This window comes from Pan troglodytes, chromosome 17 (assembly GCF_028858775.2).
Source record: "Pan troglodytes isolate AG18354 chromosome 17, NHGRI_mPanTro3-v2.0_pri, whole genome shotgun sequence".
In the NCBI taxonomy this organism is placed as follows: Eukaryota; Metazoa; Chordata; class Mammalia; order Primates; family Hominidae; genus Pan; species Pan troglodytes.
Window position 1 is genome coordinate 16,214,655 of NC_072415.2, and position 26,105 is coordinate 16,240,759.

The 26,105-nt window shown below is 33.3% G+C and overlaps 1 protein-coding gene across 1 annotated transcript in view; it reads right to left on the reverse strand.

Moving 5' to 3' along the window:
• Positions 1-26,105, reverse strand: part of LOC455512 (ankyrin repeat domain-containing protein 30B) — a 94,518-nt gene that overhangs the window by 3,040 nt on the left and 65,373 nt on the right. Inside the window, exons 26-35 of the mRNA XM_063795491.1 lie at positions 24,150-24,180; positions 20,995-21,067; positions 15,152-15,230; positions 14,766-14,827; positions 11,760-11,850; positions 9,523-9,551; positions 9,352-9,424; positions 3,537-3,750; positions 2,083-2,251; positions 63-974 (exon numbers count right to left, since the gene is read on the reverse strand). Coding sequence (XP_063651561.1) covers positions 63-974; positions 2,083-2,251; positions 3,537-3,750; positions 9,352-9,424; positions 9,523-9,551; positions 11,760-11,850; positions 14,766-14,827; positions 15,152-15,230; positions 20,995-21,067; positions 24,150-24,180 — 1,733 coding nt within the window. The remainder of the gene's footprint in view (positions 1-62; positions 975-2,082; positions 2,252-3,536; positions 3,751-9,351; positions 9,425-9,522; positions 9,552-11,759; positions 11,851-14,765; positions 14,828-15,151; positions 15,231-20,994; positions 21,068-24,149; positions 24,181-26,105) is intronic.

Consider the following 26,105-nt stretch of genomic DNA (forward strand, 5'->3'; position numbering starts at 1 on the left):
ATTTAGCCAAGGCCATTTTCTTTCAGGAAGGTTGAAAAGTATTTATATTTTTTGATACTTACTTCTCTTTCTGCTTTCTCTTTTTCATATTGATCTATACGTTCTTTTAAATGGTTACCATAATTGAATACCTCCTCATTTTTCTCTTTTAGATGACGTTGCATTTTCGTCTCAGGAAACTGAATATTAATTGTTACCTTGCTTTTGTTAACTTTCTTATGTGCATAAACTAATTGCTGTCGAAGCCACCTATTTTTGCTTTCTAGTTGAAATAATTTCTGCTCCAGAGACTCCTGCTGTTCAGTGTGTTTGTCCACATTATCTTGTTCATTTTGATACATGTGTTCAGCTTTCTTCATTTGACACTGTGTTTCACATCGGTCTCTTTGTGCATGTTCTGAAACCAATGCATTTTCTTTTAGATCATCTCCTGCATAATTGAGATTAATTTTTGGGCTTTTGGATTTCCTTTGAGCTTCATAAAGTGGTTGATGGAGCACCTCATTGTTATATATTGTATTATTCACATCAACATTCATTATTCCTTGCAAAGGAGCATCTCCTGCACTGTGGAAAGCAAGTTCTTGGTTTTTTCTTGATGTGACACTTTGATCATGGTCTTGTAAAGCAGAAGCCAGTCTAGGATGGTGTGATTCAATTTCTGTCTCCAGTATTTCTTTGTCTTGTTTTTCCTTCAATTTAGAAGTCAGCATCGTGTTCTCTGCTGTCAGAACTTTAAGCTGCTCTCTATGCTGAGATGCCCTTTTTGTTAATGTTTTCTGTTTCAGTTTTAGGGTCATTTGAAGTTCAGCATTCTTTTCTTGTAAAATCTTAATGTCCTCAAAGTATTTATTTTCCTTCACCTGGTGTTGATGTTTCAGTGTGGCTATTTCCAGTTTTAGCATGGCAATTTCCTTTTTCAACATGCGATTTTCATGAAAGAGATCATTTTCGCTTTCATGAGTGTGAGAAACCTAAATAAAACAAAATAAACATTTAACTAGCACTCAATAAAATGGCATATTATAGTTCCTCTGAAATTAAAGAACAACGTGTATGTTTATACAATGAAAGGGTTTTTATAAGTAGGTATCAGTTGAAGAACCATTGAATCAAAACTTCAAATGTTGTAGAGCATAAATTCCCCAAAGTTCAAACATTTATTTGGAGACAACGAATTCATGAAAGTAAAAGAGAAATGACTAGAGAATTTTTAAGAGCCTCAGAATTGAAAAAAAAAAACTTTCCCTGAATTACAAAAAGCTCAAAAGCATAAAATAAAAGATTAATCAATTTGATTACATACGAAAATTGGGTTTACACTCTGATGTCTAACCTATACAAGATCCCATACTAAGAGCCTTAGTGCTGCATATATTTAGACAGATAAAATTTCTGGATGCTCTTTCAGTTCCTTTTTCCTGAGAATATTCTCTAGATATTCTGTTTTTCTAAAAAATATAGTTAATTGTAAGAATTATATTTATGAATGTTTGATAAGTTGAGACATTGTAACAAGCACTTTTAGTTATCACAATTCTGAAAGGAAAAGATTAAAAATATAATCAAGTTGTAGGTTTTTCTCCAAGTCTTCTGAGAATCCACCAAATCTCAGTTAATTCTACTGGGTAAATATGTAAATATAAAAGAAGTCTTCTATTTCAAAACAAAAGTGGTAAAGAAGATAAAATCTAGAGAGCCCTACTTAGAAAACCATGAGCTTATTTACTACGACACTAACTTTTGCTTCCTCTTGATAATGTTTGAGTCAGTATTAAATGTTAACTAGGAAAAATACACTAAACTATGTTGCTAGGAATAAAATACTTACCAATAAATTATCACTAAGTATATGGTAGGGATTATCATTATTTTCAAAAGCTCTTTGTACTGAAATAAGATACTATTTGCATGCCATAATTTATAATAAATAACTGTAGCTACAAAAGTCATAGTTAATTTTAAGACAATACTTTTGTTTGATTTAGACCTGAATAACACATACTAAATCAAAGGGATGTTAAAAGTAATACTGATGAAATAAAGTCAGAAATATAAAATTTTTGCCAGAGATTGATTTACCTGATTCAAATTACTTGTTACACTTTTCAATTCTATATCTTGTATTCTGAGAGCCTGTTCAAGTTGTTGTTTCACTTCTAACTTTTTCCTAAGTTGCTCTTTGGGTCTAATTTTTTCTTTTAATATATCGACATTTCTTCTCTTCTCTTCTTCTTGATTTAAAGTCAATCTGCCATTAAACATACTTATCTTAAAATTCATTTTGTTAGAAAATAGAATTCACTTTGAGATCTACTTCTTCCTATACTGGTTTATTATTCCAATAAAATTCCTGTATTCCTGAATTTTTTTTTTCTTTCTAGTTCTCTGGTATTCATTACTCCGTAACCTCTTCCAAATGACATACATACTTGAAAAATAGTGAGAAAGAACTTCTTCTAGTTAGAAAGTTTCTGTTACTAGTAACTTTGACAACTGTTATGGAAAAGAATATTGGAAGCTATCTAGTAAATTTATAAGTTGAAAATTATTTTTTAAAAATATCACACAGTCAAAATTAGTCCTCAATGAGGACAGATCATTTAGAGTTAACTGATTAAAGTGACATTACTTTTTATAAAAAAAGTTTACAGATTTATTAGACATAAATATTTCTACTTATAAAATATGGCAAATATCCCTAAAAATAATTTGAATATTATGATCTCAGACTAGATTAAAGAGTCTAATATGTGTCATCCCATATGCCTTTTGTTTCTTTTTTGAGTAAGACTTAAACATATCTTGTTGAGTATTATATATTTTTCAACAAATTTTAAATCTCCTTTAGAACAAGAAAGAGTACAAATATTTAATTAAAGAATAAAAATAATATGTATTTTTAACCTAGAACTCTGAATTAATTTTATTTATGTAGGAGAGCGAGAGATGTTGAATAAACTAATCATAAATTATATTTTCTTTATATTCCATGCACATTAAGATTAAAAGTGTATAATTAAAGGAAATTGATTCTTGGAGACAGAAGAATGGCCGTTTCACACTCTCTTTGTTGAACTGTAAATGAATATAAATTTTCTTGAGAACAATTTAGAAGTAATGACCAAAGAACTTTTTAAAAACTTCCTATAATTTAACTAAATATTTCTATATTGAAGAATTTATTCCAAGTCAATAATTAGAAAGGTAGAAAAAGATTTACATGCAGTTATGCCTTGTAGCATTTATAATACAAAAAACTAAAAATCAAAAAAATTAATTTGCTAAGTAATGGTATTTCCAAATAATGGCCTTCTATATAGCCATTAAAATTGTGATTTAAATAAATATGCATTAATTATCAGTGGAAGTATTCACATTTAAGAACTTTTATTATTTAAAAGAATTTGACACTCTACAAGACAGATTTTTTTCTCCAGTTAAATCTCAGAAGGTAAGTCAGCTTTTACAAAAAGTATCCTACATACTTTTAGTATAAATAGTTGAAATATTTATTTAAAACTAGGATGTCATACCTCACACTGCAGAGCTCTTGTTCCCATTTAGCTTTTTGGTTCTCTAACTGTGATTTTATTTCTTTCGCTTCTGACAGTTCCTTTTGTAGTACACAAAACTTATTTTTCGTTTGTTCCATTTTTGCTGTAATTTGTTCACAGTGATCTTTTTTAAGTTCCCTTCCTCTTTCACAAGAAGGAACTGCATCCAAGATTTTTGACAGGGTAGTTGAATCTGTCTCAAGGAGGAGATAGAAATAAAATATATTAGTACTTTTGGGATATAAAGGGCTGCATATTTTAACAATCACTAACTCATACACTCAACAAATATATATTGATTGCCTACCATGTGGAAGGCATTATACTAAGCTCTGCAGATTAAACAGAAAAAAATAACTCTGCTCTTGTTTAGCTTAAAATATACTGAAAAGCAAAGCCCCAGAAAAGTTACAATTATAAATTCAGATAGATACTGTAAGAAAATAGATTGCTAAGAATAGGATCTGTACTAGGCCCACGGAAAATTCCCCCGAGGAATGTATGGCTACACTGAGGAACAAAGATTGAAAAGGAAGCAGTTGAGCAAGGGGGGAAGAAAAGCATTTTAGCCAGTATGTGGCATGTGCTGAAGCTCTAGTGTAGTCTGCCTCCAGCCACGAGGGAACAACAGGTATTGATTTTTCTTCTTAGCTAAAATAACTAAAAATAAAACACACAAAATACACTAAACAATTTTTTAGACAGTGGACATTAGGCAAAGAAGATGATAGTCCCTGAAAAACAGAAAAAAAAAGTGGAAAGCAAACCTTATGAATGTTTCAGCTTCTTGCCTTGACAGAGATTCCAAGACCTGACACAGGAAACAAAAACTGAGGTGGAACCTACCAGACTCTCTTGGTTACAGTGATAAAGCTTAGAGTCTGGTAAAACCAAAGGAGACAGACAATATAGAACAGAACACTGAGGAGGAGACAGAGACACAGAAGCAAAAGCAAGAAACCCCTGGAAATTGCCTCCCAGTATTTAGCAAAATAATGAAGATTGCATGTAAGCCAGAAAACTACCTAAGACCAAGCCAGGTCAGGGCGGAACTTATAAAATTAGAGAAAATCACACCTGGTGCTCACATAGTGCCAAGAAGAGTGTCTATTTTTATAGATTTGCCTGGGAAGACTCAGACATCACAGGAAAATGAATAGTCTGAAAGGCCTTGCCTCAGGTGTGGGGAGTCAGCTCATAAAAAGCAAAAATGAAAAGGATCAAGCTGTTTATAAGTAACTCAACTCTATTCTACAATAAAAATCAAGAAGATAAGTAAAGCAATAGAAGATACTTTTAAAAACTAAATTGCACTTCTAGAGATACAAGTTACAATGCTGCAGATGAAAGCTACACTGAGTAGATATGAGCATAGATTGATTTGCCATCATGAAAGAAAAGATTCACAAATTTGAGATACTAGAGAACTATGAGCAAACTCCCAGCAGGTAATATGTAAGTCCACAAAGAGGTAGAAGGAGAGACAGAAAAAACATCTGAGGAAAAATTGGCTAAATATATTCTAAACTTAACAAATGCTACAATCCCACAGATCCAGGCTGGTATCTGGCTGGAAGTGAAGAAATGAAAATATATGATTGGAATTTCTTATACCATCTATGATATGATATAATATTACTTGAAGGTGAGTTGTGATGAGGTAAATCCATACACTATAAATCCTAAAACAACCACTAAGACAGCAAAGCAAAGAGTTATACCTAATAGCCAAATAAACTTATACCACAAAAAGATATGACTAAATCATGAAAAAATATACAACCAGATCAATAACTAAAAAACATTATACCTATATATATATATACACATATAAAACTAAATCATAAAAATTACTAAACTAGTCTGAAGGAAGCAATAAAAGAACAAAACAAAGCAAAGAAGATCTGGGACTAACAGAAATCAAACAGCATGGTGACAGACAACTTTTATCACATCAATAATTACATTATAAATTAAACTGGTGTAAAAACCTCTGCTCAAAGGCAGATTGTCAGAACGGATATAAAAGTGAGATCTACCTGTATACCACCTATAAGAAATAAACTTTAAATATAAAGACAAAAATTGGTTAAAGATGAAACAAGATATACCACACTAACGCTTGAAAAAAGAAGGCTGAGGAAGAGTGGTTGTATTAATACCAAAGTACATTTCATAGCAAAAACATTACCAGCAATAAACAAGGTGATTTTATAGTGACAAAGGGTCCACTTAATCAAGAAAACATAACAGTCCTAAATATTTATGTAGATAATAACATAAATGCTTCAAAATACATGATACAAAAATAGATAGAACTGCAAAAGAAATGGACAAATGCCTAAGTATAGTCTAAAATTTCTAAACCCCTTGCTCAAGTGGTAGAATAAGGAGGCAGAAAATCAGCAAGAATATGGTAGACTTAACACCATTCTTCAGAAGTACTCAAGGACTATATTCTAGATTATATCTTAGTAAAAGGATTAAGAAGGATTTAAGTCATACAAAACATGTTACCTGACCCAAAAGCAATCAAATTAAAAATCAATAATAAAAATGTACCTGAAACAACTCAACTATTGGAAATTAAGTAACATAACATCCAAATAACCCTGGGTTGGTTCCAAAAATAGTAAAAAGAAAAATTAGAAAGTATTTTGAACTAACTTCAAATGAAAACACAGCACATTAGATATTGTAAAATGCATCTACAACAGCACTTAAATAAAACCTTCCAGCATTGAATGTCTACATTAGAAGACTCTCAAGTAAATAACTTCGACTTTTACCTGAAGAAACTAAAAAAAAAAAAATAAGAAAGTAAATTCAATGGAAGCAGAGGAAAGGATAAATATTCGTATTGGTTTGAATGTCTTTGTCCTTGCAATTTTCATATGCCAAAATCAAATCACAGAGGTGATGTTATTAGGAGGTAGGAGTTTTTGGATGTAATTAGGTCATGAGGGCCAACCCTTCATAAATGGATTAATGCTCTGACAGAAATAACCCCAGAGAGCCTCTTTACCCTTTCTGCCATGTGAGGGCACAGGGAAAAAGAATGCATCAATGAATCATGAAGTGGTACCTCTTCAGACATCAAATCTGATGATACCTTGATCTTGAACTGTGCAGCTTCCAAAATTGTGAGAATTCAATTTATGTTGTTGATAAGCTCCCAACTATAGATTTTTTAAATACTAGGCAAAAAGAACTAAAACATCAGAGATGGAACTAATAAAACACAAAAATGATGGAAGAGTTGAAAAATACCAAACACTTTGAGAGGATCAATAAAAGCAAAAGTCTATCTAGCCAAACTAGCTCTTGAAAAGAGAAAGCTACAATTACTAACTTTGGAAATGAGTTAATGTGACATTATTTTAGATTCTACAGATACTTAAAAATACAAGGTAATATTATAAAATTTATGTGAATAAACATGACAACTTAGACAAAATGGACAAATTCATTGAAATGTGAAAATTACCCTCTGATCTTTGACAAAACTGGAAAAAAAGCAATGTGAAAAGAATTCCCTATTTAATAAATGATGTTGGGAAAACTGGCTGGCCATATGCAGAAAACTGAAAGTTGACCACTTCCTTACACCTTATACAAAAATTAACTCAAGATGGATTAAAGACTTAAATGTTAGACCTAAAACCATAAAAAGCCTAGAAGAAATCCTAGGCAATACCATTCAGGACATAGGCATGGGCAAATACTTCAGAACTAAAACATCAAAAGCAATGGCAACAAAAGCTAAAACTGACAAATGGGACCTAATTAAACTAAAGAGCTTCAGCACAGCAAAAGAAACTACCATCAGAGTGAACAAAATGAACAGGCAACCTACAGAATGGGAGAAAATTTTGGCAATCTATCCATCTGACAAAGGGCTAAATCCAGAATGTACAAGAACTTAAACAAGTTTTAAAAAAAAATCAAACAACCCCATCAAAAAGTGGGTGAAGGATATGAACAGACACTTCTGAAAAGAAGACATTTATGCAGCCAACAGACATGTGAAAAAAATGCTCATCATCACTGGCCATCAGAGAAATGCAAATCAAAACCACAATGAGATACCATCTCACACCAGTTAGAATGGCGATCATTAAAAAGTCAGGAAACAACAGGTGCTGGAGAGGCTGTGGAGAAATAGGAACACTTTCACACTGCTGGTGGGAGTGTAAACTCGCTCAACCATTGTGGAAGACAGTGTGGCGATTCTTCAAGGATCTAGAACTAGAAATATCATTTGATCCAGCGATCCCATTACTGGATATATACCCAAAGGATTATAAATCATGCTACTATAAAGACACACGCACACATATGTTTATTGTGGCACTATTTACAATAGCAAAGGCTTGGAACCAACCCAAATGCCCATCAATGAGAGACTGGATTAAGAAAATGTGGCATATATGTACCATGAAGTTCATATGTACTATGAAGTCTATACTGCACTGTTTCAGGGAAATAATGTGTTACAACAGCATAGCTTTAATGGTCCATAGGTAACAGTTTTCACTTTTATTAAAGTAGATGATTGTACATAGTGATACTTGAAATATTTTAGTTTCAGTTTCTAATATATCAAAAATCAGTAGGTAAAAACCAACTTAAATGAAGACTGATATCTCATTTGTTTTTATTTTCATATATTTGTTTTTTGCATAAACAAACTTTAATTAGTTGTGGTGCAGTTATATAATGGAATTCTGTAAAGAACCTAATATAAACAAAACCAGAGTTAATTCTACACATTATGGATGGATCTAACAATATAATGCTGATCAAACAAAGAATGTTACAGAAAATTACACAATGTACAATTATTTACATATTAGCAGTTGAAAACAAATTCTACATATTATCTATGACCGTGCACATATGTTGTATAATGTTTAAGCATGCATAGGAATAATATAAAAAACCAGTTTAGACAATTGTTTACCTCTAAACAATGAAAAGACACAAAGCCAAATGCTTCAGAATCACAGTTTTACCAAAATGATCATAAAGAAATGATTACTTCTCCCATTTATTATTATTATTATTATTATTTCTGTTTGTTTGTTTGTTTGTTTTTGAGACGGAGTCTCGCTCTGTCCCCTAGGCTGGAGTGCAGTGGCGCCATCTCGACTCACTGCAAGCTCCGCCTCCAGGGTTCACGCCATTCTCCTGCCTCAGCCTCCCGAGTAGCTGGGACTTACTTCTCCCAGTTTTTAAAAATTAAGGGTACCACACACAAACACACATATACATGCACACAGGCACAAACGTGCACACCACATACACATACACACACACACATACACACACACACACAGAAAGTAAGCTAATCAGAACAACAGATTTCCTTAGGATGCTTCAAATGACTACAGTCCCATGAGGTAACCAATGTTAAAACACAATTGGCATGTCAAAATTGAAGCTTTCCCTGCAGTAAAGGGTAGAATTTGAATCAATTTTTGAACAGAAAAAATATTAGAGTTTAAAAATACACCTTCTTGAATCTTTAAGTCATACAGACATTCCCAATACAAAACATTACAGTATGAGGACGTGAAAGCAGAAACACCTGAAATTAAAGCTACTTTTTACAAAAACTAATTAAAATTCGTGTTCTTGTAAGTAATCAGTTTTTCAAATGTGGATACCACTATTGACATTATTAACTCAAATATTTCCATAATATTTGAAAAATAAACATTGGGGAGATGAGACTATTAATATGTCAACTATTGAAATATTCATTTTAATATAGTTGAACTGTAAAATTTACCTGCTCTCAATGTTTGTTTATTCTTCCATTCTAAGCCTTTATTTGGAACAGAGTTTTGCATTTCAGTGGCAGGCTAAACGGGTTTGGAAGAAAAATGATTAATAACGAATGTGTACTTCACAAAATACGTAGTTAATAAATAATGCAAGATAAAATTATAAAACTCAATACCTCAAAGTGAGAAGGCTTTTCAGGAGACTCTAAAAAGCAAAAGAGATTTATTATCAGTCATAAGTAAATATGACAAAACCAGCCACAAATGAATCCAGTGATAGTATCTAACTAAGTCCTTTTTCTCAGCTTTGAGAATGATTCCTTTAGGTTTAGGGGGTTTTCTTTTGGTATGTTTCTTTAGGACACTCACATGACAGAAATACACTGAAGAAACTAGGAATCTAGGCTTCATCAAACATGCACTTAAGACTTCAAAAGTGAGAATGTGTTGTGCATGCAAAATGTGTTAATATTAATATGTGTATGCTGAGTGATGAAAAGAGAAATGATCTTTGATCAGAGGAGCAAATTATGACCCAGAAAAAATAAATGTCAAAGCTGAATATATAATCCTACACCATATATTCAGTGAAATACACTGGAATAATTTATATCATTACATTAATCATGTTCTTTAATTTGTCCTACAATTGAGATGGTACACCGTTATGATGAGAGTTCAGCTGAATGCAGAACTGACATCTCATCACTGAACATGTTACAAATTGATCAGCTTGGATATTTACTTAATGGATAATATTAAATAAAATATTCATTGTTTCCCATATCCTTGCAGTGTAATCATATGCCTACATTGCTGTATCCTCTAGTTTATCCTCAGAAATTTTCTTGATTCACTCATGCAAAAAATACTATAAAACTCATTAAAAAATATTGTGTAATGAGCTTTCAATATTGATATGTTTATTTGAAAATTTATGGCAATATACTTATCACATATAAATAACATTTTATATTTTTAAATCAGACAATATTTATTTTAAAAAACAATTTTAGAATTCAAGTAATAAATTCTGTAATTTTGTTTCTAAAAATTAGTTGGCTTTGTTTATTATGGTAAGTGTCTAATAGATTTTTATAGAACAACAATTTTACGAAAACAATTTGCTTCATTAAAAATAAAGCCAATGCTCTTAGATTCAAATATCTCTCATTTGAATAGCTAATATCAACAAAATATAAACATTTTATGCCTGATAGTAATAGAGAAAACTAATGAGTCACCATGGTTTACTCCAATTCTAGTAATCCTCCCGCTTCCGGTAGTCTCTGGAGTACCCACAATCTAATCTTCTGGAGTGCAAATATTGTAAATGCATCTGAAGTGAATTCACTCAAATTTCCTTTTCAGAAACTCCAAAGTTGGCTGGCTATCTTCTTTCTTGCTGCGTTTCATGCCTCACAATCCCTCTTCCTTAGCCAAAATAATGTCTACATCTGTGGTCTTGATTCTTCCCATTCAACATCTTTTAAAATCAATTTTCCCAACACTTTCTTTCTCTTTGATTAGGGTAGTATCTGACATCTGTAATTACTATTCCTTTACCTCTTTTTTCCCCTCTGGTCAGAAACATACTCAGAAATAAAAGCAATATAATGCTTTCTCTTGACCCTGTTATGTCTTGAACTTCTATCCAACTGCCCTTCTTCCAGATTTTTCCTTCCCTTGCTACTTAAGAGTGAGGTCCAAGGACCACCAGCAACAGCATCACTTGAGAATTTATTAAAAATGCCAGAATCCCAAGTCTGCTGAGTCACAGCGTGCATTGTTAACAAGATATTCAGCTGATTTTCTAAAGTGTGAAAACTTCTCGTCTATACTGAGTGTATATGACAAATTATATACACGCACAGCTGTGCAAATATGCTTATATTCACATACTGCAGATAAAACACAACTCTCCATGGTCAGGTGCTTCCATCCCTAATGCCTTCCCACCGGTGAGAAAGACAAGACTGACAACATGTTTGCTGTAATTCTCTGCCAAATTTTGGTAATGGAAGGTCACTTTATATTCTTCCCAGCTTTCTAACCATGCTCTATCTTTCTCTAAAGAGTTCTTTTATTTTACCATTCTCCATTATGTAAACCTGCTTCTTGTTCCCTCATGTACTCCCTGTACTCTCTGTCTTCCTCAGTCTTCATTCCCTGTTTTACTCCTTTCCTCAGGTCTTAGAGTATGTTGAATTTAAACTAATAATTCAGCTCTTTTTTGGCACTCTCAATATAATCTGTTGCCAACATCTGAGAAGACACATAACTTTCACTGCCTTTGTTCTTCCATGTTATGCATTTAAAAAATAATTTTCTCTGGCTGTCAGAGTATATCAGTCCTCATGCTTTGAGACAAACATTTGGACAAAAGATGTTTTAAATAAAAAATGGTTCTTACCTTCTATTTTGCCATTTGTTGTCTTTATTTCTTTTTGATATGTAGCCTCAGGTAAACACTCATAATTCTGTGTATCACTCACAGAGATAATCTGTTAAAGATAATATTAATAAATAATTTCTTTTTTTACTATTTTTTATTTTGTTTTTCTGAGATGAAGCCTCACAGGGTTGCCCAGTGGCATGATCTTGGCTCATTGCAACCTCTGGCTCCAAAGACCAAGTAATTATCCTGCCTCAGTGTCCCGAGTAGCTGGGACTACAGGCATGAGCTACCACACCTGGCTAAACTTTTGTATTTTTAATAGAGACAGGGTTTCACCATGTTGGCTAGGCTGGTCTCAAACTCCTGACTTCAAGTGATCTGCCCACCTCGCCCTCCGAAAATACTGGGATTACAGGTGTGAGCCACCACAGCCTGCCTCAATAAATAATTTCAATTTAAAAATAATAATGACATGCATCACATTTTTTATTAAAAATCTTTTTTAAAACACATTTTTTAACTTTAAAGGCAATTAGATTTAAGGCTGTTCACATATTGAAAACCAAAACATTTCAAGAGAAAACCTCAAATATGCTCTGTAGATCACGCTTATCTTTTATTTTCATGTGGCTATTGACTAGGTTACTGAGCAAGGAAAATAAATCATACTCACAAAAAAATTCACTCATGTGCATATTTTAAAAGGAATTTACTTCAAAGTATCTGCCTTACACTGTAGTCCTCACCAAAAACAATAGGACATTTCAAACAAAATACAATATGATTAAACATTTGACATATGCATAATTATAGTTTTTTTGGTTAAAAACTATGCATGGCATGAAGAGAATTTTCAGAGTGTGTCGTGCGAAGTAGGAATAGAACTCTGTTAAAAGCTGTTTCATTTAGGAAAACAAGGGCTTAAAATAATGAAAATAATTTTACATCTTTTTTGCTGATACAGAACTGCTTGAATAAAAGGAAAGATTCATAAGGAAAATTTATATTTATGTTATTTTTAAATGAAAGCAAACAATCATTAGATAAAATATGCAATTCGTTCTTAAGGCATAACTTCAGAAAAGTAGAGCAAGCCTTCATATAAAGACAAAAATAAAAACATGTATTCGTGAAACATCTAACATATGCCAGACACATATTTGCAGACTTTTCTTCACCTTAGAAAAATGAGGATGACGATGACATTGGTGGTTACCCCACTTTCTGCATGCTAGTCATTCTAGGTTGTTAAGAACAAAATGATGAACAAATATGGTCCACTGCCCTCTCTGTTCAGAATGTCTTCCTCCTAGACTTTCATATGGCTTACTCCTCATCTTTGAGATGGGAAATTAAATGGCAGTTGCAGAAAGATCTACTCTGACCATGGAATTCCACTGCCACTCCCATACGCATGCTAATTATAAAGTTCTTCAATTTTCTCTTAAGGAACATTCTCTGTTTTGTTTTAAAGAAAAAGTTACAGTAATTTATAAGTGTTTTTCATTTGTTATTCTCTTCCTACTACTGCAGCATAATCCCTCATCTTGGATATTCAGAGACTCACTGCCTAGCACACAGTTGGTACTCAGAAAGAAATTACTCCAGGTCAAAACATTGAAAATCTCATCAGGGAAGTCTCACTTTCCAAACTGCTATATATGGAAAATCTGCAGTAGTAGCCTGCTGAAAGTTACCATCCCCTTACCCAAAATTAGAAATCCACATGCCTGTTCTTACTCCCCATTCTTGTGCTAACAATACTGCTTTCACATAAATGCCACTTTAATCATTTTGTCTTACATTTGTATACAGACTTTCCAGTTTAAAAAATGTTTTCACATTTGTTACAACATTATTTCATCACATGCAACTAAGAGGTAGATATGAGCGCTATTTTTATAAACAAAGTTACTGGTATTTGATTAGATTAAATGATTTTTTTCCAAGTTCCCATAGCTAGTAAGTGACAGAACCAAATACAGACTTATCTTTTGACATCCACTCATTGCTGTTACCACTATGCAGCTGCTGCTTCTACCTAACTGGTGAGGCCTTTGCTATCTCTTCCACATCCACAGTTGTGACCTTGGAATACATCATTATTATTTGATACCTATGTGGCTGCAAACATGGCAGCCATAAATGGACTCAAAGAGTTCTATTTGTGAAAAAAAATGTCCACTTATTAAAATACTAGTCAACAAAATTGTTGTTATTATAGTTTTACAGGTGTCCTATTTCTCATGTTTATCCAACTCCTGAAATGTTCCTTCAGATCTATACTGGATAATCAAAATATGCCAATACTTTCAGAGTCCCAGGAATTATCTTTTCAAGTTCCAAGTTGAGTAAGACTAAGACTACAGTTTAAACTCTTTCTCCTAGAATCCAGTTAGAGCTTTTGTACATCTAGATATACACAGAATCATACAGTTGCCCATAAATGAATGTGGAGAAATCATTTAGTTTTTAGACAAACTTAACTTCAGAACTCAAGTAGATTCCTAATGCCTTCTAAGCCTTATTTTGTTTTGCACTATTCTACACTGGCTTCAAAATTAATCCTGCAAATTAGCAGAATTGCAGTATGCAGATGTTATCTACTTGGCACATGATTATAAAGTATGTTCTGATAAATGTCAGAAAATAATTTCTTTTTTTTTTGGTTTGTTTTTTGAGATGGAGTCTCGCTCTGTTGCCCATGCTGGAATGCAGTGGCATGATCTGGGCTCACTGCAAGCTCCACCTTCTGGGTTCACGCCATTCTCCTGCCTCAGTCTCCCGAGTAGCTGGGACTACAGGTGCCCGCCACCATGCCCAGCTAATTTTTTTGTATTTTTAGTAGAGACGAGATTTCACCATGTTAGCCAGGATGGTCTCGATCTCCTGACCTCGTGATCCACCCGCCTTATGGACATAATCAGAGGTGAGAGAATAAAGTCAAATCATCTTTTTATGTTTTAAGATTACTGAGTACTTAAGTTTTAAAATAACAACAACAACAACAATACACAGTACCTCAGAATCTGAAGTTGATTTTGTATCATCTTTTCTTCCTAATTCTGATGTGGGCATCTTATCTACAAAATGTTATTCACAGACATGTATATGAGAATGTTTATTACTGTAAATCGTAAAACTATATACAAATCTATTTCCATTTATGAGTATTTCAAAAATAAAAATAATAGCAAAAATAGAATTTCAGAATTGAAGCAGGTTCAAAAAAAAAGAGTTGATAGTATGAAGAAAGATATCAAAATGTACTTTTTAAAGTAGACATTGTATTTTGGGCTAAAAAATTGTTTTCTATATAACGGCATTTAAACATAGAAAAATTTTCAGAGATATTCACTAATTTACCACTTCCATTATTTTGGTATAAAAAATAAAATTGTCATTACTTGTTTGATCTTGTGGAGCTTGTTCAATAATGCCAATATCACGTTCCTGTTGTCCAGTTACTGTCTTTGTTGCTCCCTCCTATTACAAACAAAACACAGAAAGCAAATACAAAAAAAAAATTCAGAAAAAAATTGTATTTATTCACTCACTCAATCAATTTGTCAGAAAGACAAACAACAACAACAACAACAACAACAAAAAACATACTTTGTATCTGTCAAATCATAGGCACTATCCTGGGAGAAGCAGAAAATATACATGGAAGATAGATTCTGGCTTATGTTCAAGAAATGGTAGAGATATGTGAAAACAAATAAGAACAGAAAAGTAAAATTCACCAGTTCTACAATTTAAGTCAATAAAATACATAAGGGCACAAAGGAGAGAAAAATCAGTTTTACCTGAAAAGCTTAGAAAATGCTGCCATAATGGGGCCATATTGGGAAGGACAGACAAAGTGCAGAGTCAGGATACAAAGACTCTAGGTGCAATAGCATGTGCAAAATAATAAGGCACGAAACAACATGGCCACTGAGGGATGCCAGAGTGATGTGGTAAAACTGGAACACAGTCAGAGCAAATGAGTTAAAGAGATAAAATGAGACCAAACCATATAAGATATATATCACGCTAGAATGTGAACTTACCCCTTCATGTAATGGGTATCCACTCAATATGCAGATGAGTTACATCATTACAAGTATATTTTAGAAAGGTGACCCTTCCAGTGATGTAAAGATGAACATGGGGAGATGGGGCAAAACTAGAAAGGAGTACTTCAAAATTATAGGTAGAGAGTTAATTATGGTAATAAGATATGGAAAATTATAAGAAGGCAGAAAATACAAAATTAGGTGTGTGACTGGATGGGTGACATGGAGAAGGGTTGAAGTGCAGGATGTAGGGGACGGTTGAAGTGCCGGTTGAAGTGCTTGAGCATTTCATGGCTACTTCCTAGTTGTTATTTACTAGGATGGGGAAACCAGATGACAGAGTAGATTACAAAGAGTCAGAAAAGAGTCAGAAAAAAATAAAAATGATGTTTTCAGTTTGAGACCTATAAGATTTGAGGCATCTATGGGGCTTAGAAGAAAGATCTAGATAAATACATTTGGAGTATGAGTAGATGACCTACATGAGGAAAATTACATAGTGATTAGAAAATAAATATTTATAAGATAGACTAAATGGGTAGAATTAAGCAACACAAATCTATGCAGACTGCTGAAATTTTGAAAATGAAATCAAAGGAGAGAGAAAAACATGGGATTAAGTTTCTCAGTTATATATTTCCAAATTTATTTCAAGAATATAATTTTATTTATATAGGTAAATATTTATTTCTGAAATATTTTTTGCAATATGCATCTTTGAATTGAATGAAAACATTTAATTCTAAAACAAGATTCTGCAAAATGACCTTTATAAAAACCTTGAAATTTTTAATTGTACAAGAGAAATGCTTACCCATAGAATTATAAGGCATTTTTAAGTACTACTATAAAGTGAGATAGAAATGTGAAACTCTGTTTTAAAATTCACATGCTTTTCTTATGAAACAATATAATACTAGCTCAAATTGCCTATTTACACCACACAGGATGGTAGTTTAAAATTGGAGAAAAGATCTCATATAAAGAAAATTAAGCAACAATTATTCAAGTTGATGATTTAATAGTTTTTACATATATCTATGATTGTCAAGCAGAATTCAGTATTCATAGGAGAAGTGAAGAAAGAAACTAAAAAGTTCAAGTCAACAAGATTCCTGAGTTTTAGAAATAAACAAATATATGTGCAAGGTGTAATAGTTATGAAGACTAAAGTTAATAAGGCTTCCTGGAAATAATATAAAATATCCCCATTGCAAGAGATACTTTTAAGTGTAAAAAGTATTCTTCCAATGATAAGTTTGTTTACTCTGTTAAATCTTCCCTTACGTATGATTCTATGATAATAGGTACTTTACTTTAAAACAATTGACAAATATTGATTACATTCATTTGATGTGTGTATATAATACCATTACATACCTATATTATGAGCAAAAATGTCAGAATATTTCTAGAGATTAATAATTTCTCCATTTCTTTGACAGTGTTGTAGCTTAAAAGTGATTCTTCTCTTTTAAGAGACAGATTAAGAACCATGTTCATATGATCAGAAACTTTAATTTTAATAACAAGTTTAAATAAAATGCTTATTTATACTCTATTATCAAAAATATTCAAAACAGCTACCAAGGTTATATAAAAGAGTAAGATAAATTAGTTAAATAACCTAAGAATATGTCAAATATTAAGTTAGAAATCTTAAACCAGAAACCAAAGAATCAAAAAGTAATAATTCACAATAAAGTTGGCAAGGCCTAAAACAGATTTCACTTTGCATTATACAAAATTATAAGTATGACTAGATTAAATATAAGACATAAAGTTACTAAAAGAAGTAAGAATTAAATTTTCATTCCTTGTTTATAATTTTTTTGTTGACACTATAAATGTACGTTTTGGGGGTACATATTATCACTTAATACATTCACATAATCAAATCAGAATAATTGAGATATTAATCACCTTAAGTATTTATCTTTCCTTTATGCTAGAAACATTCAAATTATTCTCTACTAGGTATTTTAAAGAGTACAACGAATTGCTCCTACCTATACTCGTCCTTATATTTTCTGTCAGCTTTTTATTAAAATCAGCTATAAGTCACTCAAAAACACCTGAGCTATCTTTTATTAGCTGGCTATGTTTTCTTAATTTTTATTTTAAATAATTTATATCATATCTTTTATTCTAGAGAGTTCCTGCTCTCATTTAAACCACTATTTTTGCTGTGTTTTTATAAGAATCTGTCTCATCCTCTCTCATGTAGTCTCTGTGTTTATCTTACCCTTCTTCAACAAATTATTTCCTATTATCCCCTTCATCTAATTTATTATTATACAAATATGGTGGTATCCATTAGATTTTTTTAATCAAAATTACCTACGACAAAAATTTATTCTTACACAGTTTATAGTACTGTAGAAATAATTAAAATTTTAAAATTACATGTTATATTTTGAAATATCTCTTCACAATTTACAGTTGTATTAATTACCTCTTGTGTGGAAAAATGTGAGAGTTTAGTTTTTAATAGTACCTTATTTAACTGGGTTTGCATTGAAATGGTATAGGTTGTTTCTATTCTGTGTGGCAAAAAGCTAAGAATAAATAATCGTATAAATTCTGCTTCTTCCAAGAAACAGAGAAAAAAAGAATAAATCATGCGGGGGTCAATGATTGAGTAATGAAAATCATACATAGCAACTAAATAGAGACCTGTAAATAAATATGCTGACAATTGAGACAGAGATGCCCTCAAAAGCAGACACTGAAGAAATGTATTCTGTGATAAAAAAAAGTCTGGGGTAAATCATTTTTTAAAAGGTGAAGGAGGCGGAAGAAACAAACAAGAGCCATGATCCGTCAATCATGAGCTTCAGTCGTGAAAGAAAAGGAGAAACAGCTACCCTAAGACATGTGATGAAGTACAAATAATACAGACTTTTGTTAATAATATTGCTGATCAGTATTTACACTACAATTAGTTATTTTGTTAATACTTGTGTAATAAAGATTTTAATTTTAATATTACATGGTAAGACAATTAGTTAAACATGGTCTTCAGCCAATACCTAAAAGCAAGAATATTCTTACTACAGAGAGAGAAAAAATTTAAAAATGAATGTTTCATAAACTTTTCACCTGAAGAAAGTATTGGTAATCAGAATTTTAGAGTAATGTATTCCTTGAAAAGATATGTTTAATAGAACATGAGTTTCGTCCTGGCTAAGAGGATGAAACCCCCTCTCTATTAAAAATAGAAAAGATTAGCTGGGCGTGGTGGCGGGTGCCTGTAGTCCCAGCTGCTCTGGAGGCTGAGGCAGGAGAATGGTGTGAACCCGGGAGGCGGGGCTTGCAAGTGAGCCCACATGGTGCCACTGCACTCCAACCTGGGCGACAGAGCGAGACTCCGTCTCAAAAAAGAAAAAAAAAAGAACATGAGTTTCGGCTGGAACGCGGTGGTTCTCGCCTGTAATCCCAGGATTTTGGGGAGGCCTAGGAGGGCAGATCACGAGGTGAAGAGATCGACACCATCCTGGGCAACATGGTGACACCCTGTCTCTACTAAAAATACAAAAATTAGCTGGGCATGGTGGCATGAACCTGCTGTCCCAGCTACACAGGAGGCTGACGCAGGAGAATTACTTGAACCAAGAAGGCAGAGGTTGCAGTCAGCCGAGATCACGCCACTGCACTACAACCTGGGCGACAGAGCAAGACTCCATCTCAAAAAAACAAAAAGCAAACAAACAAAACATGAGTTGAGACTAAAATATATTAAATTTTTTAAAATCTGAACTCCACTTGGGGATACTAGAAAATATAGTGTAATCTTCTTTCCTATTTACTACATATCTCTGATTTATTGTCTTCTTATTTATGACATATTTTCTCAAGATAACGCACATTAATTTATGCATTCTAAATATTAAAAGAAAATATAAATTTAAGCCATATTTTAGAAACGCATTAGATTTAATTATAAGGTATATTATGCATATTATCTTACTTGTAACATTCCATTACATAAACATTCGTTTGCTTATTTATTCACATTGAAAACCTCTTAAAATGCTTTTGACAGGCAAGACTGTATTCTGGGTACACTAGGATGCACACAAGTATGTTTCCTAACCTGCAGTATCTCATAGTGATGCAAGAGCTTCAAAACGATTATTTAAATAACTAAATACAAAATCTTCTGAAATTTAAAATTTTCAAATGTGATCAAAGATCTTTGAACAATGTGTTTAAAAACTGCAATTTAAAAACTCTGAAATTAAAATCTTACCATATGCTTATTAAGAGTCTCTGCTTCCAGAACTGGTTTTTTACTTGGGGTGAAACCTGCATTCTTCATTTAGTTGAAGAATTTAAGGTATACTTTTAATGAAATAACTTAGAAAACATCCTCACATGCCTTAATAATACAGATTCTGAGGAAGAGAATTTACATTTCTAAATTTCTAAATTATATTCAAAATTAGAGATAAGGTCTCGCTATGTGCCCACACTGGTCTCAAACTCTTGGGCTCAAGCAATCCTCCTGCATCAGCCTCCCTGGTAGCTGGAACTACAGGCATGCACCACCATGCCCAAATAAATTTTCACAATTTCTAATATTATTTTGGTGTTTAATTAAAGAACCAAGAAGAGAAACTGATAAAAAGCTCTCTCCTAAAAACTACATGATATCAAAATAATATGTGCCAAAAAAACCTATATGCTATGTGGCACAGTTTCGGAACTGAAGTTTATCAGACAGATTCCTTGATTACTGTAATAAGTAACTGGATCCATTAAAGATAATTTTAAGGATGAGGTGTTTTTAAAGTTACAATAGAATAAGTTTAAAAGTCACAGTAAGTTTACTTATGCAAAGAAACCTTTACCAGATTTTATATATTCTCTATTGTGGAAAAGTTTTTTCTAATATAATGTTCCTGTCACTATGTATTCTACAGCCCATTCTGGTTTTTGGCCCTCACACCCTCAGAGTATTTACCAATCATTTGTTATTTACTGAATTAAAACAAACAAACAAACAAAAAACAAAAAAAAACTGTTTAACTCAACTACTCATATTTCTATAAAATGTTTTTATGTGACCAACTTTATATTACCAACATGAAATTATGATACATACACCACTGCTAAACATGAAAAGTAAATACTATACAGAATTAGATTCCAACTGAGAAAATCAATTTAACAAGAGACTATTTTACCTTGGTAGTAAGATTAAAGTCTTCCTCAACTTTTGTAGACTGTGAATTTTCAGTAGTCGGTTTGCCAAAAAGACTAGAGAAAAAAGATAAAACAAAAATGAGCAAATTCATATATTTAAAAAGAAAATCTGCCAGTTCATATCTCGGTGCTCACTCCAAAAAATGAGAACAAAAAACAAAATCTGGGGAAAGATCAGTCCTCAATATATTAAATCATGTTTCTTGGCATAATTAAAATATGCCATCTGGTTTTTTTTGTTTGTTTTTTTTTTTTTTTTTTTTTTGAGACGGAGTCTCGCTCTGTCGCCCAGACTGGAGTGAGATGGCTCGATCTCGGCTCACTGCAAGCTCTGCCTCCCGGGGTTCATGCCATTCTCCTGCCTCAGCCTCCCCAGTAGCTGGGGCTGGAGCCCGCCACCGCGCCCGGCTAATTTTTTGTATTTTTAGTAGAGACGGGGTTTCACCGTGTTAGCCAGGATGGTTTCCATCTCCTGACCTCGTGATCCGCCTGCCTCGGCCTCCCAAAGTGCTGGGATTACAGGCGTGAGCCACCGCGCCCGGCCCCTCTGTTTTTAAAAAAGATTGTATTTACCTATTTTCGACTCTATCTCTCCAACCTGTAACATCCAATGAACACTCACTCTTAGTTCCATAAAAAATAGTGACCGCCAATATAATTGGCATACCCTGAGTATAATTAGTCCTCACAAGCTGTCCTCTATGATGAACTGAAAATGTACTTAATGGCTGACATAACTTTTGATATCTAAACTGGAACAAACTTGATAACCTAAAATGAGGAAGAAAGGTACAGTTACCTTGTCCCTTATCCATTGTCTATCTCTGATTCAAAGACTAATCTGTGTCACTGGAAAATGACATTCTTTGTTTTTCAGCATAAAAACCACTTAAAAAGGCCTTGTTGCTTCCCTTCACCCTAAAACGCTACAAGAGAGTGCCCTGAAATATCTGAAATGTTGAAAAGCTGAACATACAAATGTCAAAATACAAATCTATATTTGTTATTGGGAATATTTTTCTCACAAAAATTGAAACATTAAAAGTAAGAAAGTATAACCACTTATTTTATACTTTTCCTTCCTTGTTCAGGTCTACATAAACTAGCAAAGCCTTAAAAATCTTCGTAGGTATTTATACCCAAGGAGAGAGACTGTTAGAAAAACTGAGTCCTGATAGTTGGATTTCTCTAAGTACTATATATACAGAGAGAAAGATCTGGAAGTGGGAGCCACTATATATAGTGAAAGTGTCTCCCACTTCCAGATCTTTCTTCTGCAGAGCTTCATGGCAGTCTCTAACCTTTAAATATTTAGCTCATCTAAGCACAGATTACTGAAAAGATAAACTCAATGACCAACCAATAAGCTCTGTATTTACCTGTTCCTGAAAAACAACTAAACGGAGTCTCAGTCATGTTACCAAAAACCCAACTGAAGCTCCATGACTAATTTGACAGTCAATATTCCCCCTGCTTTACATGTACATGGGTAGGACATCAGAGGCTTGGAAAAAGAGGCAAACGGGAGGGGACACCTGCCTTAGGCCACAGATCTATGTAATTCAGCAACCTTCAATCCCCTAGCACTCAAGGGGCTCTAAGCCACTCCTGTGAGATTTGAGGTGAAAGAACAGAATAGGACATTTCTATTCTGATTGTGGAGACTTTTCTGAGTTGGTCTTTTTTTCTAAATCTTTCAATAGAAATCTTGAAGTTTGCCCATTCGTCCAATTAAACAAGCAAAAAAAGCAGCAATCTATTCAGGACTTCTTTGAACCCTATTTTAGTATGCCTTTCTAGATAACTCCCAATGTCTTCTGTGTTTTTGGTCCTCTAATTTATCTTCATCAAACTTGTCATAAGATCCAATATTCTGATCTCTTTGGTAAAACCCTTACTCTTACCAATCCTGGGATTGTTTCTCTTCAAACTTGGCCTTTCCCTGATAATTCCATTCTTATCTACTTCTACTGGGTTTTCCAGCTAATTCCATTATTCTTTTCCATTTGTTTAATCAGATCCATCCCCTTTTCCTTTCTATTATTCAAACACTCACTTACATGATGATATAAAAACAAGAGTAATGGGCTTTGAAATGAGTTTAAATATTACTTCTGCTACCTCTTATATTTATATAAGTCATTTTGAGTTTCAGATTCTCCATGTGAACAACAATTTTTCCAGGATATTAAATAGAGTTTAAAATATGAAAGTATTTTGATTAGTCTCCAAGAGTCCTTAAAATCCTAAAATTCCATGTGCTTTAATTTTAGCTATAGAAAAACGGGGCTGGCAGAAAGAAATAAGATAATAGAAGAAAAGAACACCAAGGAAAGCAGAGAAGAAAGTAATCAGGAAAAGATTACAAATAAGTCATGAAAGAAGAGAAAAGACTCTAGAAAAGAAAATGAAGAGTGCATGCAACTAAGAGGGGACTGCTTTGAAGAAGAACTAAACTAAGAAGTCAGTAAATAGAGAATTCTATAAGAAATAGCCTCTAAATATGATTAACATATCTATATGTAGATATTCTCCACTAAGAGTGAAATAATCCATCTATAGGATTTACCTGGTATTGCATATGAAACAAAAGCCTATGTCTTGTGGCCACAGCTAAGTAAGATCTGCTCTAAAAACGTTGGTGATAAAAACAAGGTACTGGTTACCACTTTAACGGTTAAACATGTTAGAACAAAGTCTTGGATTAATCAATGTTCTATGGGAAATCTCTAAAAAGAGTTAACATATAACAAAATGTGACTTTGTGAATTGATCCCATCTGGTCCTGTACCTTGATCCTAGTGATCCACAGGTCTCCATCAATCTATGCCGAGGGGGAAGAGAAGGGATTAGGGAGCAAGGTAAGCAGATGGCAAACTCAAGGGTCAGCTACTTTTTAGCTATGACATCATAGGCCAATTAATCAACCTCTCTGAATCACATTTGCCTGATTAATACAAAGTAGGTGACAGTAGCACAGATGCTTTGCAAAGCTGTGTGATGACTATGTGAGATGATAAAAATTAAGCACATAATACGTTGTCTAGCCCAGAGTAGAATACTCAGCAGATAGTTATTTCTTTTCTCTATATTTTCTGAGTTAACATATACGTTTTAAAAAACCGCAAAGTCTTACCTGAACGTGGACTCTACAGAACTCACATCCACTATTAAAGAAAAGAGTAAAATACATTAAATCAACAAATATAAATAAAAAATACAGAATATTAAAAACATAAGAGGGTACGATGGCACATGCCTGTAATCCCAGCTACTTGGGAAGGTGAGGCAGGAGGATCATCTGAGAGGCCCAGGAGTCTGAAAGCAGCCTGGGAGACATTGCAAGACTTCAACTTAACTTAAAAGAATCACGCACACTTTCATGCATGATTCAGGTCTTGGTTTAAAAAGCATAATACTCTGACACTTTGTTACAAAGACTCAGATGATTTGTTACAAAGCATTCTTTTGGGACCATATGTTGAGACTATAGTAAAATTATTATTAAGTATACTATTGGTAGGAAATTAATGCATTAAGAATGCTTATTTCCCCTCCTTTGTAGTTCTCAAATGCAAGGAAAAATGGAATTTATCACAATTTGATCTCTGCAAGTGAACTACAGTGTACAATAGTCATAATCCAAACAGAACCCTATAAGACTGACAGAAAACTGTATTATTAGCAGAATTAGTATAAGTGGACAGTGTCAAATTTAGAAAGTATAATTTCTAGACAAATGGACTAGAAGCAGTTAGAACAGAGTATACAGTAGTCTCTTATCTGCTGTATGTGTAGAAAGAAACACACACAACATGATTTCCCTCTGCTCTCATACCAAAATCATTAAAACAGAAGACATCTGCGACCAAATGTGTGGAGGATTTTCTCCACCAACAAATAAGCAATGAATTCTGTAGCAAAAAACAGCTGACTGTCCTCTATTTAATTCCAACACTGTCTATCTAGAAATAGTCTCAGATCCCACAGACTGAGTGCTCAGTCTCACAAGACTTCCCTCACACACCAGCTGCAAATCTGGGTCTCTTTAATTTCTGTGATTTCAGATACTCATGGTCAATGATAGTCCAAAAATATTAAATGTGGAATTCCAGAAATATACAAGACATAAGTCCTAAATAACGTGTCATTCTAAGGAGTACAATGAAATATTAAGGCATCCTGTTCCATCTCATCCAGGTCATGAATCATCCCTTTGTATATGCTATCTGCCCATTAGTCATCAAAATGGTCTGTTCCTGTATCCCAACCATCAACATTATCATGGCTCAATGATCCAGGGTCACATGAAGCAGATGATCCTCCTTCTGATGTGTGGTCAGACAGCAAGAAATAATTAGTAGCCTAACACCACATGACAACTCCTACCTCATTCACCTGACTTCATCTCATCACGTAGGCATTATATCATCTCACAGTCATCACAAGAAAAAGAAGGGCGAGTACAATACAAGACACTTTGAGGGACCACATTCACCTAACTTTGATTACAATATATTGTTATTGTTATATTTTGAGTTCCTGTTAATCTCTCACTGTGCCTAATTTATGAATTAAACTTTATCACAAATATGCACTTATAGAAGAAAAAAAGCATGGATGTATAGGGTTCCATACTATCCACAGTTTCAGACATTCAATGGGTGTCTTAGAAAATACCCGCCTTGGATAAGGATGAATTACTGTACTTGTGTGTGTGTGTGTGTGTGTGTGTGTGTGTGAGAGAGAGAGAGAGAGAAACAATACAGATCTCCACTCTCCACAAGAAGCAGATAAAAAAGACAACACTTTTCCTCACACATGACCCTTAGGTTTTGACAATTCTGGAAAAATGCTGGCATGTGTACTCCCCAGTCTAGACAATTTCCTAGACCCTGTGTATATATGCTGCTTTAGTTGCAAAAAGTTAGGTAGGATCTTGGGAGATTTCCTCTTGGACGCCAGAAATATTAACTACATCAACATTATACCTAACAACTCTAAAATAATTCTTTTGAAGAGATTACCACTGAAGAACTTGTAAGTTAAATCCAATTGACTTTTCAGTTATAATCTTACTGCTGAAATTCTC